This window comes from Dysidea avara, chromosome 6 (assembly GCF_963678975.1).
Source record: "Dysidea avara chromosome 6, odDysAvar1.4, whole genome shotgun sequence".
In the NCBI taxonomy this organism is placed as follows: Eukaryota; Metazoa; Porifera; class Demospongiae; order Dictyoceratida; family Dysideidae; genus Dysidea; species Dysidea avara.
In genome coordinates, this window is record NC_089277.1 from 10,270,052 (window position 1) to 10,290,241 (window position 20,190).

The following is a 20,190-nucleotide window of genomic DNA, read 5'->3' on the forward strand; positions in this document are numbered from 1 at the left end:
TGATCCCACAGATCAGCTAATCTCTCTCTGATTGATGCTGGAGGCTGATGTGCCCTAATACACAGATGATTCAGTCGAGAAGGTTTGTCACTTCAACCTGAGTGGAAGAGGTTGGTAACTGATAAAAGAATACATCAGGATCAAATGGTGGAACAGATACATGGTACAGGTGTGTGTGCGTGCGTGTGTGTGTGTGTGTGTGTACATGCATGGGCACCAGTGTACCAGGCTTCTGTCCTTGCTGAGGATTTGCACACCTCACAGGGTGCAAATGTTTGTGCACTAAGAGCAAAGAGATTATCAAATTGTCACTTGGAACGTGCATTCAATGGTATGCACTGATGGCCCAATCGGGGCCAGACCTGGCCACTTTTCAGCTACCTGAATTTTAAAAAGACTGAGGTACTCTAATAGAGCAGTCATCAAATATACTCTAATAGAACAGTCATCGTGATAGTCTAATATAGAACATTCAGTATAGAATATAGCCACTGTTCTAATTACACTGCTGTGTAAACTATTACATCTCTGGTATGATTGTCTTTAAATTACTCAAAGTTCTAGTGAGTCATCTGCACATGGCATTGTGTTGGGCTAATTGATCATCAAATAACTAAAGATGCTAACAAAAGACTTTGCACGTAAATATAGCCTCCAGATACCATTTCAGAGCATCTATTTTCAAAAATTTCCATGGGGGGAGCATGCCCCCAGTAGTGTTGTTCCAGTTCTCAGTACTGGAACTAAAAGTAATTCCAGTACCAGCAATTTTATTTTAGTCCCAGTTCTAGAACTGGAACTGGAACAATAATTTTCCTAAATACTGGAACTAAAACTGTAACTAAAGTGAAAGTTTATCAAGTACTGGGACTAATACTGGAACTGAAATTGGTCATAATCAATAAAAATAGCAAATACGATGCTCTTTACACAACTACAGTTAGTGTGCTGATAAAAGCAACAACTAATAAGTATTCAGTAGAATGATACAAAAGGCTAGAAACACTGGGCTGAACTGGAGGACTGGACAACTGGTCTCATGCCTTATATCAATATTTGGGCTTGTAGAAACCATTACATTAGTTGAATTAATTCTTTCTTGTTTCTGAGGACAATTTTGGCTTTTAACTTCCATGCTTTTGAGATATTGAACTGAAATGATATTGCTATAATATGCAAATGAACCTATCAACTTTGCCTACCTGCATTGCTTGTTCATTTTTCTAGGATTGTTTACAAACAACAACTTGTGTTTAATGTTGTGAGCATTGTTTTCTAGTCAATCTTGAAACATGTGTAAAACAGCTGTTAAAAATTGAAGTATTAAATACTTTGGTTTACAGTTAAACTCTTAGCTCTGTGTGTGCATGTGCGTCCACCATCCTTCTTGTTCTTAACATTTAATGTTATAGTAGTGACATGCATCCAGCTATGCCGGGCCATTCGAGTAAGCAAAATTAAGTAGCTGTAGTTTATCTGTCCATCTTGCTTTTCCATATACAAGCTGTAAGTTGACAGGTCCACCTACATGTATATAGTCTAAATTTAGTACCACTGTGGAAAATATACTGTAGTTGCAGCCAGTTTCCTAAATACTTGCAATAAAAGGAAAGAAACTTGTCCAGTCCACCGTCTATCCACTAGTCCAGTCCATGGCTTGTCCACTGGTCTAATCCACGATCCAGTACAGTGATTGTATACACCCAATGCAACACTGACGTGAAACCAATAATTCTCACTACCTAGGTGTTTCTGTCATTCCGAAATGTATTTATACATAGTTTAATGTTTGATAATTAACTTCAAATCATCCCTCATAATCAAAGCCTTGGAGCATCAATGCCTTGTATGTATGGTTAGTTTTGTAGTAGTTGCTCTGCCTAGATACATAACATAATCAAATCAAAACCCATAGTTTAGCACACACTGTGCATTGTTTTAGAAATGGAGCACTAAACTAATTATGCAGAACTAAAAACAGAACTGTAATCTTAAAGGTTGTAGTTCTAGAACTAGAACTAGAACTGTAATTCTAAAAGCTATGGTTCCAGAACTGGAACTGGAACTGTAATTCTAAAGGTTATGGTGCCAGAACTGGAACTGTAATTGTAACAGTTATAGTTCTAGACTAGAACTGGAACTGTAATTCCAAAGGTTTATGGTTCTAGAACTGGAACTGGAACTGAAATAACAAGCTGGTACTGGAACAACACTAGCCCCCAGGCCCCCCTAGCTTGGCATGTTGTGTGTGCTTAGCATGCACATGCAGTTGAGTAGCTATCACATGAAAGCAGACAGTCTCTAATTTAAAGATCGTATAATAATAAAAACTGAATAGTGTGCATGACTATGACCTCCATTGTAGCTAGTCCATGCATGGCCGGACCACTGGGCTCCGGCCCTGGGCCCAGTAGAGGTGGCTAGTCAAGCTGGGAGAGGAGAAAGCCGAAAAATGGACCAAATAATACACACTATGGAACAATATAACATTAAGATCAGTGCTTTGCAGGAAACCAAATGGTTTGGCTCTAATGCTTATCAGGTAGCAGTTGTGGTTGTGCATACCGCAATTAGGAGCATACCACCCTCAAATGAATCTAGGCAAAGTGATGAGGAAGTAAGTGTTGTACTACTTGGAATGCTATTTACAGTTGGGAAGCTGCAGGGAAACAACGGAAAATTGGAAATCGTGGAGTGCTAGGATGGTGTCAGCTTGTTTTAAGATTGGAGAAAAGCAACATGGCTTTCTACATGTTGTGTCATGCTATGCCCCTACATGGGGTTCTGTAAATGATGAATTTTGGAATGGTTTAGAATGTTTCTTGGATTCTGTACCATTAGGTAAACAGTGGATTGTGCTGGGTGATTTTAATGCTAGAATTAGCTCTAGAGTTTATTATGATGATCGGAGGGATGGAGTGAGAGGATTGTATGGTTACGGAGAATTAATATGCTGGTATAGAGAACTGCTTTCCTTTTTGAAGATATGGTGTGTAACACATAGTTCTAGAAGAAGGCTATTCACAAACATACTTGGTGTCTGGTGCATGGCATTGTATAGGCTACATCTTGACACACCAGAAGGACAGTCATGGTTGTTTGGATGTATCAGTGAAGAGAGGTGTGGTGTGCAAGTCTGTTTGTAGGAAACTCTGACTGAAGAAGCCATATAGGAGAAGTCATGGGTGTAAAACAGAGAGGAGGTTTGATGTGTCACAATTAAGGACTAGTGCTAGTGATGAGAATAGCAGTGAGGCACCAGTGAGTATGAGGTTTGTAGAAGAGGTGTTGGAGACATCACATGCTGTATTGCCTAATGATGGTAGCATGGATGAACAGTGGTCTGTGTTTCGTACTGTCATGACTGAATCTGCTGCCAGTGTATTAGGTTATGAGAAGAAACACCAGCCGAAATGATTTAGAGAGTCTTTTGCTGCTCTAAACCCATTCCTCCAACATAAAAATGAACTGTACATTACTTGGCTAGCTACAGGTAAAATTTACACAAGCAAACAGAGAGGTAATTAAGAAGAGCAATTAGGAAGGCAAAGAATGATTGGTTTGTAGCTAGGGCAACTGAGATTGAATGAGGCAGTTTTGGTGTAGTAGAAGTATGGAGAGGTATCAGAGACTTAAAGAGGGTTTACTCCATCTAGAGTAATGACCATTGATGATGAGAATGGAAATCCTTGTAGTAATCCGGCCTCTCAGCAGGCTCAGGTGGGAACTAATAATGGTGAGTTTTGTTAATAACTTACTGAGAGCTGTGTGGAAGCAAGAAAGGGTCCTACAAGAATGGGTTGACACCATCTTGATACCCATTCCCAAGAAAGGAAATTTGATGTGCTGTGATAACTGAAGAGAGAGATTTCTTTGTCGGAGGTGGTTGGCAAAGTAGTAGCTGGAGTTGTTTAAAACTGATTGCAATGGCTTGCTGAGAAGTTGAAGCAGTTTTTCATATTTGTTGATTTAAGAAGTTATGATTTAGGCCCCATGAAGCTCTTTGGAAGGTGCTTGGGAAGCTTGGAGTACCAGAAGTGTTAACACTTTTTAATTAAACATTGTGAGGTCCTTTAATGAGTAGAGGTGCACTGATATCGGTATCGGTACCAATATCATGATGTTGGTATCAGTGAAAAGTTGACTTTTTAGCAGATATGAGCAGACATTACACATAAGTACTACAATTGTCCAAAGTGCCCTATGGTTGACTTGGTAGCACATGCAATACTTAATTGACTTGGTAGCAAAATTGAAGCATATGTTTCTAATCGCAAAGGTTTCCATGATGGCCAGGGTTCAAATCCTGAGTTGGTCACATTTTTTACATTTTTTATCACTACCTATTGCACAATTTTTTTTCTTTACATATTATCTTAGTGACCACCTTTTAAGCTTTTGCCGCATTTTTTAAATGTTTATTGTAGTGTCCATACTGAAAACCTTTTATGTTCAGATATCGGTATCGGAATCAGTAATTTTGTAGCCAATAAATCGGTTATCGGTATATTGTAAAATTTCAATATTGGCGCACCACTATTCATGAGATCATGACTGCTCAGACCAGATTAGATGGAAAGTTATTAGAGGGAATTGATGTGAATAATGACTTGAGGCAGGGATGTACTATTTAACTGATATTCTTGTGCCATTACTGAAAGATGGTTGTCAAGGATAAAGAATGTAGAGGGAGTAGGGAACTACTTTGTTGTATAAGTTGGACCAATTCAACAGCTGTTCCGTAGATCCACCAGTGGAGCGGAGGAACTTGAATGTCAGTTTGCAGATAATGTGGCCACATCACATGCTGGAGCTGAAGAGGCCATTAGAGCATGCAACTGGTCTTGAATTGTCAGTTTTTATTAAGACAATGTTTCTGGTGGCTAGGCATGGTATAACAGAAGAAGATAAATGACCAATAGTAACATCTGGGGGAAATGTGTGGTGTGTGACTGAATTTGTATGTCTTGGCTTCCAAATAACATCAGGTGGAAAGCTGGACAATGTGGACATGGAGGTGGAAAACCATGTAGCAGAGCATTTTGGTGCGATACACCATGGTGTTTTTCAAGACAGAAACCTGTCAGTTACGACTAAGAGGCTTGTTTTATTTATCAGGCATTCTTACTAAAGTGTGTTATTGTATGGAGAAGAGTGTTGGGCACCATATAAAGGACACTTGGTTTGTCTGAACTGTTTTCACCATTGATGCATTAAGAACTTCTTGGGATAAGCAGGAAGAAGCAGTGGGAGCAGCATATCAGCAACTTGTGAGATGTGGGGTGATTCTGAGACCATCACTGAGAAGCTGATTAGATGAAGGTTGGAGTAGCTGGGACATTTAGCAACAATGGGAGATCACAGGACTCCTAAGAGAACATTGTTTGGATGGTTGCCCAAGAAACGATCATACTATTAAACCATCTTCCACATGAATATTGTAGAGCATCCTGTTGTTGGTGCACTGGCTTTAATCTCTCTTCAATGCATTAATGTCTTGGCCATATCCTTCTTCCTATGGAAGGTCCTGTTGCACAATGTACACTGAACTGTTGGCAATGTTGTTCTCGAATAATGTTGGCTGCTGTGCATCTTTTTATTATACAGATTGTCCCATTGATCTCTGTGAAGCGCCAAAGTGTACCAAGAATTCAATAGCCCGGTCATTTTAAGGTCTGCATGCCTTGACAACATCTCTCCATCTCTTTTGTGGCCCACCCGGACACAAGTAGTCCAGTCAATTGGATTGGTCTGACCATTAATTTGTATTATGACATTTCTACTTTTAAAACTGGATGTGATTTTTGACAAAGTGTGGCTAGCTGGTATGGGTGTTTAGTTTGCAGTATGCTGAACCTCACTTAGTGGCCACCTCCTGGTTAAGACCACCTTTCGTAAGGTATTCCTCTCAATAAACTTCACATCTGCTTTTCATTTTATGGAAGGAACATGTCCTTTTTGATTTTAAATGGTACACAATTACTAGTAGGTTTTAAAGAAATTTACATTTAAGTATAGGAATCATATATATAGGAATCATATATATGAAACAAGGGAGATCATGTACTTACTCCTGTAGCTGTACTAGTGGAAATCTAATCCCTACTTCAGTCATGACTCATGGCTGTACTACTCAGTAGCTATATATGACTAAAGTGGAAATTAAATATTTACTATTAGTATAGTTGTGGGTGTAGGTGATCTTCCTTCAGTTCTCTGTTGATCCCTACTCACATTTGAAATTCTTTCTTTAAACTTGTTATGTATTCACTTATTACAATGATGGCATCTCTCTCCACCCAGTACAGCTTTGAAGCTTTCCATGTTGAGCTCACAAAGGCATATGTTTGCATGGGAAATGTCATCCTATGACCGGATTTGTGAAAGGTACCTTTTTCGTGAACAAAATTTTGACCTTTTAAAACTGCTCGCTAATGATGAATTCATGCAACAAAGTAGCAAAGTATAAGGGAAATTTAGTATTAGCTAACTACAATACAATTAAACATTACAGTGGAACCTGTCTTAGCAACCACCTGTATAGAAAGGCCACCTCTCTAAAAGCAGGGATGTACACAGAATTTTGAAAAGGGGTTTCTAAATCACTGTTCTATTAGAGTAGTTTCCTGAGTGCTTTATTCAAGTGTATCGATCTAAACTTGTTGTTCTAATACTGCTATACTATATAGTATGGTGTGTGTTCACCTGAGCCTTTGTTTCTTGTTAGATGGGTCAGCTGCCCAAGTATTTAGTAACACTTTTAACACTTTGATACAAGTGAGTTATGCTTTAGAAATATCTAGTATGGGCAATTGATGTGCACAAACATGTCATATCATAGCATTTGTCAACATGTACATTATAAAAATCCGTAATGCAAAAAATATGCAAAAATTACACCGTCTATTAAACACAGCACCATAACTTCCGCATACTGTAATTTACAAAGATCTGATATAGCTCATCAGAACCCTTGATGAATGGTGATATACGCTGGGAGTTTGTGAAGTGACCAAGAGAAAAGGCAGGATAGAGCCTTGTATTGCCAAATTACGTGTTCAGATACGTAATGAAACAGTGAGAAAGCCCTGTTTTCACCCTGTTTTCATATGTTTTACAATTTAACTCAGTTTATTGTACTTTGGGTGAAAAGATCAAAGTGAAAAGTGTACTTTTATTTCCACATTGTACACCTGGCTGCACACTTCAAAGCTGGCAGGGCGCTGTATTTATTTCAACTGTGGTGTATTTGCCCAAGTATGCTATATTTTCCCTTTGATCCAATACAGCACTGTTGAAACAGTAAACAAGTTGACCAAAGCATGACCAATGCTAGACACATTATCGCATTCCTTTCACCAAACCACTGTAATGTTATGAAGCCATTCAACAATTCTGACGTATCATAAACACCGAGATCAATGCCATGACCTAAATACAAGTGGGCGAATTAACCTGAAAGTCATTCTTATAGCGAATGCAGTTAGCGTAGGAACTGAGCACATGGTGTTATCAACACTACAAAATGACTCCTGTCCACGTTGTAAAGCCAGGTGAAACACGGATAAGTTAAATCACTTCCATTTGCCTTCGTGGTATTGTTCCCAGCGCCACACCATGCATGGCTTCTATAAATGCACTCTCACCCGCTAAACACGATAGCAAGCCTCTCTACTAACAAAGTCACAGACTTACTCATGGGCATTAAGCCAGGCCTCAATCGAGCGGAAAGAAGCAGTTGGCCACTTACTGTCGCTCTTGGCAGCTCAAATCAATTAAAGCTACGTAGCTAGCTAGCTTTATCACGCTGGTGCAGTATGAATAAATGCCTCGAGTAGTTAATCACTGCAATATACACACAGTCTCGAGCTTACACGGATAGGCACTTACCTCTTGCTACTTGGCGTCACCCCCATGTGCTCTTAGCAGCCACTATTTTAGTACAATAAACCAGTTATACCACCGCCATTGCTCGTGCAATATGGAAAAAAAACAGCACTCAGGCATAGTCTCGAACCTAATACAGCACTCGGCTTCGCCTCGTGCTGTATTAGTCTCTCGCCCACTCCCTCGTGCTATTTTTTCCATATTGCACTCGCGGCGGTGCTTTAACTAGTATATAATAGCTAATCGGTTAGGCACTTACTTCAGGTGGATTCTTAATCAGCAGGTGTTGACACGTAGGATGATACCAAGTTTAACGAATTCAGTTGAGGATAACAGCTTGGTACTATGGTAATGTTAGAGCAACACTTCAGGTGAAGCTGTATAGAGCAATTCAAGGGCTTTAATTTTTTGTATAATGTCCTTTAGAGATTGTGTGTGTTAATGTTTGCTTTTCAGCATTTTTTTGTATTTAGTATAAATACATGTATTTTACATAGGACAAGAAATGTTGTTGGTCGAAAAGGTTTTTCAACCAACTGGTTTGAATACCAAAATGGTATGGAATTGATTTTAAGCTGTTTTAGTACATAGTTCATAAGATCTTATAGTAAATGTTATACAAAAATTTATTTTAGACCACTTCAGTTTATAATTCTCAATAGCAAGTTTTGATACTGTATGGTTACAACATGAACACCTACTTGCTCCAGCATAAAACCATTGGGAGTGAACATGTGTTCATCTCTTTGTTTTGGCGAGCATGAACCAACAATAGATTGATATTGCTTTCATCATTTCGTAGCAAAGATAAAAGATTTGTGAAGTGTCCTGTTTCATGATGAATCCAAAGTCCTGGAAACCTAAAGTACCACTTTCTCCACTGATGTTCCAAGCACTGTGTAAAATCCAAAGTGGTTTCATTAAACCCCTGGAAACCCACCTGCATATGCCCCTGAAAAAATCATTCCCCTACTTATGAAAGGTTCCAATGTAACCTTTTGTGTACATAGTTTTCAACCTGTTGTGAAGCCTACAAACAGAGAACAATATGTGAAGCTAGCCTCCAACAAGTCTCTTTTCTTTAGCTGTATTATGGTGTTTGAACATCATGTAGGTGTCCTCAGTTTTGATTGTCCATGTTAACAGGCTCTACTGTAACATGAAGTTAATAAATTAACTAGTGCTATGTTTGAGGCCTCCACATAGAACAAATAACATAACATGTGTTATGTGCATAGGCAATGTATGATACAAGAAAGTCACATAGTCTCAACATTTTTGCTCTATCTCTGATCTACAGCCAAAAGTGCTGGATGTGGGCAGTACATTAAAATTATATGTGATAAGTAATAACTTTTATGATTACCTGTGGGTATACTACAGGACCTTACACATGTGGTTTATGTAGAAACTGAAATATCTCCTGTTTGTAACCTTATAATAAGGCTTCATTGTGATCTATAATGTAGCTCCTATTATAAAGTGGTTTATTAATAATGATCATGTAGTACAGAATACCTCACTACTAGAGTGACAGCAACCTGTGGGAATAAAAAAATTGACCTTAGTAATTAGGTGGTGTGTTAATGAGGTCATTAAGGTATGTTTAGGACTTAGTATGAGTGACGGCTATAATGAAGTGGTCTTATAAAAGAGGTGGCCACTAAGTGAGGTTCACTGTTTTGTGGTAGGGGGCTGAACTGATATGTAATAGCAGTCTTATTAATGAGGTGGTGACTGTATATGTACTTGATCTATTGTAGAATCTGAAACAAAAGGAGTTCATGACATAATGAGTTACCAAGATGTGAAGAGTACCTTTGCTGGTAAACTGGCAGACTTCATCACTCCTCAACATGCTAACTGGCTGGTGGTATGGGGAGAGGAGAAGGATCATGATCATGTTGACATGGAGTTTGGGGATCAAGTCCAACTAAAAACTAGGGGAGATTGTCCCTTAATTGGTAAGTGAAAATGTGGAGATTGTACTATATACAAAAACAACAACACAACTCAGTATATATGACTTTGCAAATAGATGGACTATATAAATTTTCCAGAACTTTAACTCGGAAGGGGAAAGAATAAAAATGTCGAGTGTAGGGTGAAGGTATTGCCAGGCAACAGAAAGAGATCGTTGTGGCATGTGGCTTGCTTGTTGGTCTGTTGGAGGGTTTGGCATGATGTGGAGACTTCAACCTATCCTCAATGGTACCATACAACTATACAAGGCACTACTGTGCAACTAGTTGTCACCCAGATACAACTATCTTATCATTGCGCCACTCAGACTGGTTCATGACATCATACCAACCTCAAAGCAAATATACCCAAACTTATAATTTACAGGTACAGTCATATCTGCTATGACAATGGTACACCACACCCCTGCTTTGGTTGTCATCATTACACGAGACTAAGGTAGAGTGTAGTAACAGTGATATCTGAGTATACAGTATAAAAATATTTTATATCCTAGTTGGTGGGAGTTTATGGTTGTAGATTAAGTCACAAGATTTTGTTTAATTTGGTAGCTACTAGAAAGACACCATACCCAGGGCTATAAACTATTGCAATAAGCATTTTTACAAAGCACCAGTCCAAATATGGTTTACATTTGTCTGCGGTTGGTAAAACGCTTTAACATGGTATAAGGCTTACACCAACTATGCCGGCATAATGTTTTGATTATATGTGTACCAAAAATATAGCAAAACATGAACACACTACACTTTTATTATTGCATTTTATTTGGACTGTTTTTGGGCTGAATATTCCATATGACATACTCTGATACAACAGTCAGGAAATGCTGATATACTCTAATAAAACAGTCAGCTCTGGAGCATAATTTTGACACTACTCAAAAGCATAATTGGCTTAAGCCTATGTAGCATGTAAGTGTTATGAAGACTGAAGTTAGGATTACTTCGAGGTATTGTAGAACAATGGAGCCAAAGAAGCCGGTTGGCTCTACACTGTGCACTGCTGGGACAGAAATCAGCACAGGCTGTTTCTTAATTTAAAAAAAAAAACCATTTCACTAGTATTGTGTGTAGTAGTGTGTTCTTTGTAACTACATTTCCATTTTTCAGCTATCATTTAGCTTTAGATGGTATCTGTTAAGATATGATAACAGTATTGCTTTAATACAATATATTGATTATAGAGAGGTGCACACTTGTACATGCTAACATATTATCACTCTAAATACAGGCTTGCTGGACTAATGATAATCTTACTGCAAAGCTGCAGGATCAAGCAGTGTGTCATTTCTGACAATGTCATGCCATCATCGCTTCAATATGTTGATGAGTTGATTACCAATCAAAACTCACTCATCCCTCTTCTTCTGAGACCGTGCTAATCAGTGGAGCTACAATTTGGCATCATCTCCAGTTCTTCCGAGCATACTGAGGTTAAGTGCAAAAACAGTTGCGTTGAATTGTATCGTCCTAACGGTCTTTATACCAGAGTCATAACAAATCAAGCCTCCCCTAGATTACCATGAAGCTATAACCCCGGAAGAGGCAAGCAAACTCCACCTCCATACTCTTCTTGAGCTGAAGATGCCAATCCCCAGGTTTGGGGTCACCACCCTTCCCTCAAAAAAAAAGAAACAGTCGTCTCGTCCTAACAGTCATCATACCTTACAAGTGTTGTGTACTCATATTCATAATTATGACATAATGTTATTATCATCTTGTGAATTATTATCAATATATGAAACTTTGTTTTTGATGTAATGGGACCATGCAATGTTCTCAATGCCAAAATTATATCAACAAGTGTATGCTCTATTAGAGTAATTGAACATAGCTATAGCTAGCTGCTTGTCTGGCATAACAAATACCCGTATCAAGCCACCACGTCAACTAGGGTTTAGTGTAGAGGAAATTGTAATGTACTGCATTACAGATCTAGTGCACTACATCAGATGGCAATAAGAGACTTTACAAAAAAGCTGTCAATTTTAGGAGTAAATTATTCTATAGAATTTGAAGAACCATAAACATAATTATTAAGTTCTAAACACACCAGAATAATAATGTTAAATTGATGTATCCTTTCAAATGATTGTTAACTAGCTGGGTGCATGTTATTGTTGTAAATACACTTGTGAAACATGCCAGTGGTTTCCCACACATGCAGGTTATCAGATTGAAGTACACTGTATTGATACTGTTTCAGTACTCAAGCAAACAGTCTTGTGTGGTACATATAATGATACGAGTAGGAAATAGTCAGGATTTCCTAGACTGATGTTGCATGTAGTCTGCACAGCCAATTCTGAGATACGAACAACCAAAGTTGACCATTTTTAATTACTTCTTCTGTAAGAGTTTATGGAGGCTTTCTTTCTACATAGATCTATGAAAGCTCTAATAGAGAATTATAATTTCATAGATCTACTGATGGCTGCATGTTCTGGGCTATGTGTGTGCTCCATTAGAGTATACTAATAACATCAACTAAAGCAATATTATAACTTCTAAGTTGCACCAAGGGTGCCTCAACACCAGTACCTGCAGCTGGAATAGAAAGTTGTGAAATCAGGTGGCAGTCAAGTATAATGACTGTAAATTAACTTATGTTACAAGAATTGCAGTCTTTCTTGCACTGCCTTTGATTTTTCACAGCTTTGCTGTTTTGTGCAGATTTCTACTCCATCAAAACAGGGTTAGATTATGTGTTACATAGCAGTTGATTCTGTCAACTTGATGTACCTCTGACTAGTCGACTTTCTCAGCTTCCTTGGAGTATTTCATATAACCTTCACGGTAGCAACAAAACTCCATTGCCCTGAACAGAAGTTGGAGACAAGCTAGCTGCAGACACTAAATCATCCAGGATGGGAAATGAACAGAATTAAGCCCATGGTGTTGCAAAGATACATATTAATCAATCGCCTGTGAACTTGCAGAAGTCATCATCCATACTAACTGACTATTTTAAGGAATTATTGAGATTTTAATTCTTTAACTATAGAATTATTCTCAACTATATACAGTATATGCATGGTGACATTGAATTATAGTTAAAATTTAAAATTACTGGTACACTAATATTTGTGATCACTCTATTAGAGTAGTGAAAGCAGTTTGACGTATTGATGTAATCAATATATGTGACCGGATTTGCGAAAAGGTACCTTTTTCACACACAAAATTTGACCCATTTTTTGTACTTTGAAGTGTCATAATATTTTTTTCATGGCTTATAATTACCTGAAATTTTTCATGAGTGTAGCCACAGTATCTGGCTGCATTTTGAAACTAAGAACAAGTTAATCAGTACAAGGACTCAAGGGTTACATCATTTTGTTTGCTGGTATGTAAAATGTGTGGAAAAGGTACCTTTTCGCAAATCCGGTCACATATAAGGAATGTACATGTTTTAGTAACCTGAGAAGTGTTAGTACATGCTTCACAATTTGCTGCGTTTGATGGGAAACTCTTTCTTATCCAAGCAGTCTTCTACTAGTGACACTGTCTCTAGAGTGCATCCTCTAAAGAACACAACTCCTTGTCCACCATGACCATAATTGTGAACAATGGTGGACTTCTTCAGAGTTACTTTGTCTACTTCAAGTCTAACTGTGCTCCTACCTGGTCGAAGTCCCACCACCTCCTTCACCACCTCAGCTGTAGATAGTCCTGGACTGTACATACAACATCTCTCCATGATTGCTTTACTAACTAATGGGTCAACTTGTGTCGACCAGTTGCCTACATCTGCAGTACCACCTAATATTACATCATTAGCTCTCGGGTAGACATAAGTAAGTACATTGTCTTTTGTCTCATAATCAAATGCATGTTTCACCCACGGAGCCTTGACCACAATAGCCTGACCTCTAATTGGGTACACTTCAGGATCATTCACTAGTTGTCTACTACCAAGTCCTGTACAGTTCACTATGATGTCATAAGTACCATCAATTTCTTCTAGACTCTCCAATCTCCTCTGGACTACCACACCACCATTAGCTTTGAACTGTTCCATCTGCCATGTTAGGAATGGTCCACACGGCATCATCAACATAGAATAACTCCAACACTTCTTGCCCACTGGGTAGTGCAACAATCTCATTTCTTCTTCACCAACATGACGAAATCCCAACACGTCGTTCTTCCACCATGGGTCTCCTCTAGATCTCTCATCATGATCACCAAACACTTCATAGTAAGGAACTAAAGAAATACAAAGTTTCCCAGCTAATGGTGAGGCTAGCAGGTTGTACAAATACTTGTAAGTAGTCCTGGCCCATTGTTTGTGGCGACTACCTGAAGTAGCCAGACTTCCTTCAACAGCAAGCCACATTGACGCGCCAGCTACATCGCTAGTTGTGTTCGGGCTGAAATTTTCAGCTATCAAAGTCACCTGAGGTTTGTACGCTGACTGAGCAAGCAAATTAGCTGTGGATAAGCCCGATATTCCTGCTCCTATAACCGCTATGCGAGGTATCGCCATTGCTTGTGACTATTCATCGGTAGTGGGCGCCTACTAATTAGACAATATTAGAGGCGCCTATTGACAATAGTTGGCAGATGTTTATGCACCTATCAATGTTAAGCCCCACTACCCCCTCCCGGGCTTACTAAGGGATTAGTGGGGGATTTTTGCCGATTTGATCAGAAATTTTGCCCAACTAGTGGGGCATTTGACCGTTCGAAATTTTAGGCGTTTGCTTTAGCTTGCGAGCTATAAGAATTGATCTGTTTCCTAAAGTTTATTCCAGCGATACTACATGGAGATTTGACCACTAGTTGTTCCCCAGTGGGTGGGGAATTTGATTTTTCAAAAAGTCAAATCCCCACCATTTCCCCCACTACGCCCGGCCGGGAGGGGGGAGGTGGGGGATAACATTGATAGGTGCATTACAGCAATAGACAAATTCCATAATAAGGCTTTATAGCATATAGAAATAACTGTTGCCCCTCTCAATGACAATGTATGGGAAAATTGCACCTTCAAAATGTCATATCTCATGACTTGTATATGTTATCCTTTTAAAACTTGGAGAGGTGACATAAGACATTGACACCTACAAATAATGTAAAATTTAGGTTGCTAGGGGCAACGGTTGATTTTTTCATTATTATGAAATTTGTCCATTTCAGTGCCAGACCCTTAGCCCGGGGGGGCGGATTCTGAAGAACCGCCCTCTTGGAAAAAAGGTCCACAATTTTAGCGAAAAGATCCACAATTTTAGCAAAAAGATGACGTCTAAGTCCTTGAAATTAGGTTAGGTAATCCTAAGGCTGCAGCACATGTTGCTGTAGACCTTCAGTGCTGGTCACTGTAAAGTGTTAATAATAATAATAATAAATTCCAAATTCAAGTTTCAGTAGCAAAACATGGTCCATTAGCTACACTTTACTAAATACCAGCTAATTTAAGTGCACTGAATAGCTCATGCATTCAGTGCTTGTAATGCAATGCAAGATCGAGATACTCTAACAGAGCAGTCAACCACAATTACTTTAATTGCATTAGCTATAGTAGTTGACAGTCACAACTGATTACGTGTATGTAACTACTTATTTTATTTACAAAAACTTATTGAGATTGTCTTAACTAGAGTTATCATTAAAATATGGTGGGCAAGTCCGTCCCGGAACCCATATGCATGAATAGCAACCATGCATGCTTCAACTTCATGCAATGTGTAATTCATTGTTTAAGACATACACTCACAGTAAATTCAAATGGATCAATTTGACCTCCATGGGTAAATTTATTAAAATGACCATCTAAAACTAGGGCAGGCATTTGAACTAAATCAGTCAAATAACTAGGATAGGTCAATATAACTGTTCACTTAGGATGTTGAAATAACACATTTGGGTAATTTCAGTGTGTATTTTCAAGTCTAGCTACTATGGTAAAAATTAGATGACCAGCTACATGGTTAAATCTACAGTACACTGGCTATTATAACATTTGTGATACATCCCACAATCAAAAGTGAACATGGTGCAGTATATGTAACAATTATCGTGAATATGTGTCATAGATAGATTACTAATGACAGGGGCAGAAGAAGTAGTTGATATGAGGGGGGGCTGGGCTGACCCAGACTTATGGAAGTGAGGTACTACATTGTCTCTGGTTTGGTAAGGTGAGACCAAAAAAAAAAGGTCACAACCAACTGACAATAGCTGCCCACCTCACCAGCTACACATTTATAGCTGATAAACTACATAAAAATTCTTACATAGCTTGCTATACACACCGCTCAAATACTGTGACTGATTTATTAGAGTGACTGCTCTATTAGAATATCTCGATCTTTATCGTGGTTTTCAGCCCCACTCCAAGAAGGATAATTTCGGCGTGATATCATTCTGCCCCCCAGCAGACCGAGGGGGGCTTCAGCCCCCTACCCCCCCCCCCCCCCCCCCCCGATGACTGACTTGTTAATTAATGCAAACAAATAAACAATTATTTTGTTACATGAGTTAATTTTACCACAGATGGTTAAATGACCATGATGGCAAGGTTATTTCAAACACTTGACTAGAGGTTGAAGTCAACTTGAAGAGACTTTAGGGCATCTGGGTAATATGACTATATCTTACAAACAAGTACATACTTGGGTCATTACTACCAAAACAATTGGTCGTTTGAATTGCAGGTAAAATAACCCAAAAATTTGGGTCCCATTTGAATTTACAGTGCTCTTTGTTCTGCTTCACATCCCTTGTTGATCATGACAGAGCACTCAATCTTTCCCATTCTTATTCACTGCAATATATCACATGCATGTATAGACGGTATAATTGCAGTAGCAGTAGAGATATTTCCCAGATGTCATCCATATAACTGGTCTTGAGCTTACCTAAAAGATGTTACTGAAATTCCACTAAATTCAACCTTTTAGTATCTATTTTCAAAAAATTTCCTGGGGGAGGGGGGGGGGGGGGGGGGGGGGGGCATGCCCCCCGTTTTCCCCTGCATGCTGAGTGTGCCTTGCACACCATAATGTAATATGCATCATGCCATATAAAAGGTCTACTTTTCTTCTAAAATAACCTAACCAGATAAAAGTCTGACTACGGCCCTGAGTGTTATTATTAATTTTGTTATATTGTACAGACCTCAAAAAGAGTGTAGTGCACAAAAAAGAAAAAAACAACAAAACAATAGTAGTACAATTCTTAATTTTAAACAGTCTCTAGCTAGGCTGCGCTTGAATTGTTCGATCTCTGTTAAGTATCATGTGTTGGGGTAAGGAATTCCAAATTTTAATAGCACTGATGGGGAAAAGGAGTATTTGTAAGAATTTATCTGTATCATTGGTAACATACATCTTTTATTGTGGCCTCTGGTGTGGTAGATGTCAGGGTTAGGAATAAGGAGATTTTCAGCATTTATATCGATCTGGTGGGTTATGATCTTAAATAACATTGTAGCCTTCTGATCATTTCTACATCTGGTTAACGTGGGCCAATTCAGGTTGGATAATATTTCTAGCATACTGGGAATAATTGGTGGTAACAAATCTTGTTGCTCGTCTTTGAACATTTTCGATAGCATCAATGTCTCTGTGTGTGTGTGTGTGTGTGGGGGGGGGGGGGGGCAACCAGACAGTGCTTGCATATTCTAATATAGGTTTAACTAGAGCTTTATGACAGTTGCTTCTGGTGTGGGTGGGACACTTGTTTATGTTACGTAGTAAAAAGTATTTCACATTATTAGCCTTCTTAGTAATTTGTTTAATGTGTTCTGACCAAGATAAATTCTTATCAATGGACACTCCTAAATATTTAGCATGAGTTTGTAGCCTGTATGGTTTTGCAAAGTGTATTGAACTAATATTGCATGGGTGTTTTTTGTTGGTGATTTTGATTAACTCACATTTTTGTAGATTGAATGACATTTTCCAGTCTAGTGCCCACTGCTCTAGAGTTTTAAGGTCTTGCTGTAGTTTGTGCAGTCATATTGAGAGTGGATAGTATACAGCAGTACGTCATCAGCGTATAATTCCTTGTTTGATGTTATTCTGTTAGGCAGGTTGTTGATAAAGCAGAGAAATAGTAGGGGGGCAAGGACTGTCCCCTGAGGAACACCAGAAGAAACTCTAGATATGTCACTTTGCTGACTGTCAATTATTACCTGTTGAGATCTACTCAAGTTAAAGTTCTTTATCCAATCTAATATATCTCCACGATAGTGATGAAGCTTATGAAATAGGTGGTGATGGGATACTCTATCAAATGCTTTGGAAAAATCCAAAAATACCACATCAGCAAAGTCATTAACAGTTAGCATGAGCTGGAACTCACATGATCTTGATTGTCGAAATCCGTGTTGTTGATCACATAAAATTCTATGGTGAGATAGATGGGTGAATATACTATGTGTTCAAGAATTTTAGAACATATACAAATGCTCAACAGTTGTCAAATAAATTATCAGGTATATTTCACCAGTGAATTATGAATAAACAGTGATAACTTATGCAGCATGGTATTAACTAGAGTGCAATTGTGCCACACCCTCGAATTGTACCGCAGTGTTTTTAAGGTTGCATCCTGTTTCACAGCTTGGCTGTTTTTGTGTAGGTTTCTATTCCACTAACACACTCACTGTTAGGTTATGTTTTTGCAGTTGATTCTGTCAACTTGATGTACAACTGGCTAGTTGATTCATACCCGACTTTCTTGGAGTATCTCATACAACCTTCATGGTAAGTTTGGTAACAACAAAGCTCTTGTGCACTGTCCTGAACAGAATAGCTGGCTGGAGACACTAATCGTCCAGGATGGGACATGAATTGAGAGCTGGCCATGAACCTTAATTCTTCAGTTATCAGATGTCTTTTGTGTGACCCCTAGTATAGCTCACAACTCTTTATATTGTATTGCAAAAATCAATATTATTATTGATCGCCTGTGAACTTGCAGAAGTCATCATCCGACCATTACAATGGACTTTTGTATTGAGATTGCAATATGGTAGTACTATATAGTTAAATCATTGGTAGCTGTGATTGTTCTATTAGAGTAGTGATAGCAGTTTGACCTATTGAGTATTGACCACTGTAGTCATTTGTAATTATGTAATTATCTAATGAATGAATGAATACACATGCCTTAATAAGGATATCATGTAGAAAAGTGTTTGTACATGTTTCATAGTGTGCTGCGTTTGATGAGAAATTTTTTGTTATCCAAGCATTCTTCTACTAGTGACACTGTCTCTAGAGCACATCCTCTAAAGAACACAACTCCTTGTCCACCATGACCATAATTGTGAACAATGGTGGACTTCTTCAGAGTTACTTTGTCTACTTCAAGTCTAACTGTGCTCCTACCTGGTCGAAGTCCTGCCACCTCCTTTACCACCTCAGCTGTAGATAGTCCTGGACTGTACATACAACATCTCTCCATGATTGCTTTACTAACTAATGGATCAACTTGCGTCGACCAGTTGCCTACATCTGCAGTACCACCCAATACTACATCATTATATCTCGGGTAGACATAAGTAAGTACATTGTCGTTTGTGTTATAAATTAATGCATGTTTCACCCACGGAGCCTTGACCACAATAGCCTGACCTCTAACTGGGTACACTTCAGGATCATTCACTAGTTGTCTACTACCAAGTCCTGTACAGTTCACTATGATGTCATAAGTACCATCGATTTCTTCTAGACTCTCCAATCTCCTCTGAACTACCACACCACCATTAGCTTTGAACTGTTCCACCTGCCATTTTAGTAATGGTCCACACGGCATCATCAACACAGAATAACTCCAACACTTCTTTCCCACAGGGTAGTGTAACAATTTCATTTCTTCTTCATCAACATGACGGAATCCCAATACATCTTTCTTGTTGTTGTTGTTATTATCTACTTTACCAGTTAGGCACTGGAGGGTGTACACAGAAGGCAGAGCCTGTTCGAGGTGTTTACCCATAGCCTAGGAGCCTAAGCGAAAATCTTTGAGCTAAATATCCTAAAGTGAAACGGGACAAATACCTAGAAGGGGTGAAAAAACACCTGTGGCTTGTACGCTGACTGAACAAGTAAACTAGCTGTGGATAATCCCGATATTCCTGCTCCTATAACCGCTATGCGAGGTATCGCCATTGCCTGTGACTATATATATTCGTCGGTACCGTACGCAAGGAAATTTTGACGTCAAAAAAAATTCGTCAAATCTTTATAAGCGCCCTTAAAAGTACAGGTTTTGCCAACAATTTCTTGATTTTCGTCAAATCTGCTGAAGTCTGAATTCGTCAAAATTTCCTTGCGTACGGTAGTGGGTGCCTACCATTAGAGGCGCT

At 38.7% G+C, this 20,190-nt stretch overlaps 2 protein-coding genes across 2 annotated transcripts; both read right to left on the reverse strand.

The window, feature by feature from the left end:
- Positions 1 to 12,908: 12,908 nt before the first annotated feature.
- On the reverse strand, positions 12,909 to 14,384 carry LOC136257744 (D-aspartate oxidase-like). Its single transcript, XM_066051039.1, has 2 exons — positions 13,265 to 14,384; positions 12,909 to 13,011 (listed from the first exon to the last, which is right to left on the reverse strand). Exon 1 carries the CDS (start codon positions 14,359 to 14,361, stop codon positions 13,315 to 13,317), a length of 1,047 nt encoding a protein of 348 aa, XP_065907111.1. The 5' UTR covers positions 14,362 to 14,384; the 3' UTR covers positions 12,909 to 13,011; positions 13,265 to 13,314.
- Positions 14,385 to 19,028: 4,644 nt separating this feature from the next.
- LOC136259221 (D-aspartate oxidase-like) lies at positions 19,029 to 19,993 on the reverse strand. The gene is made up of 2 exons (XM_066052707.1): positions 19,904 to 19,993; positions 19,029 to 19,772 (listed from the first exon to the last, which is right to left on the reverse strand). The coding sequence occupies exons 1-2, from the start codon at positions 19,991 to 19,993 to the stop codon at positions 19,029 to 19,031; spliced, it is 834 nt and encodes a 277-aa protein (XP_065908779.1).
- Positions 19,994 to 20,190: the final 197 nt, after the last annotated feature.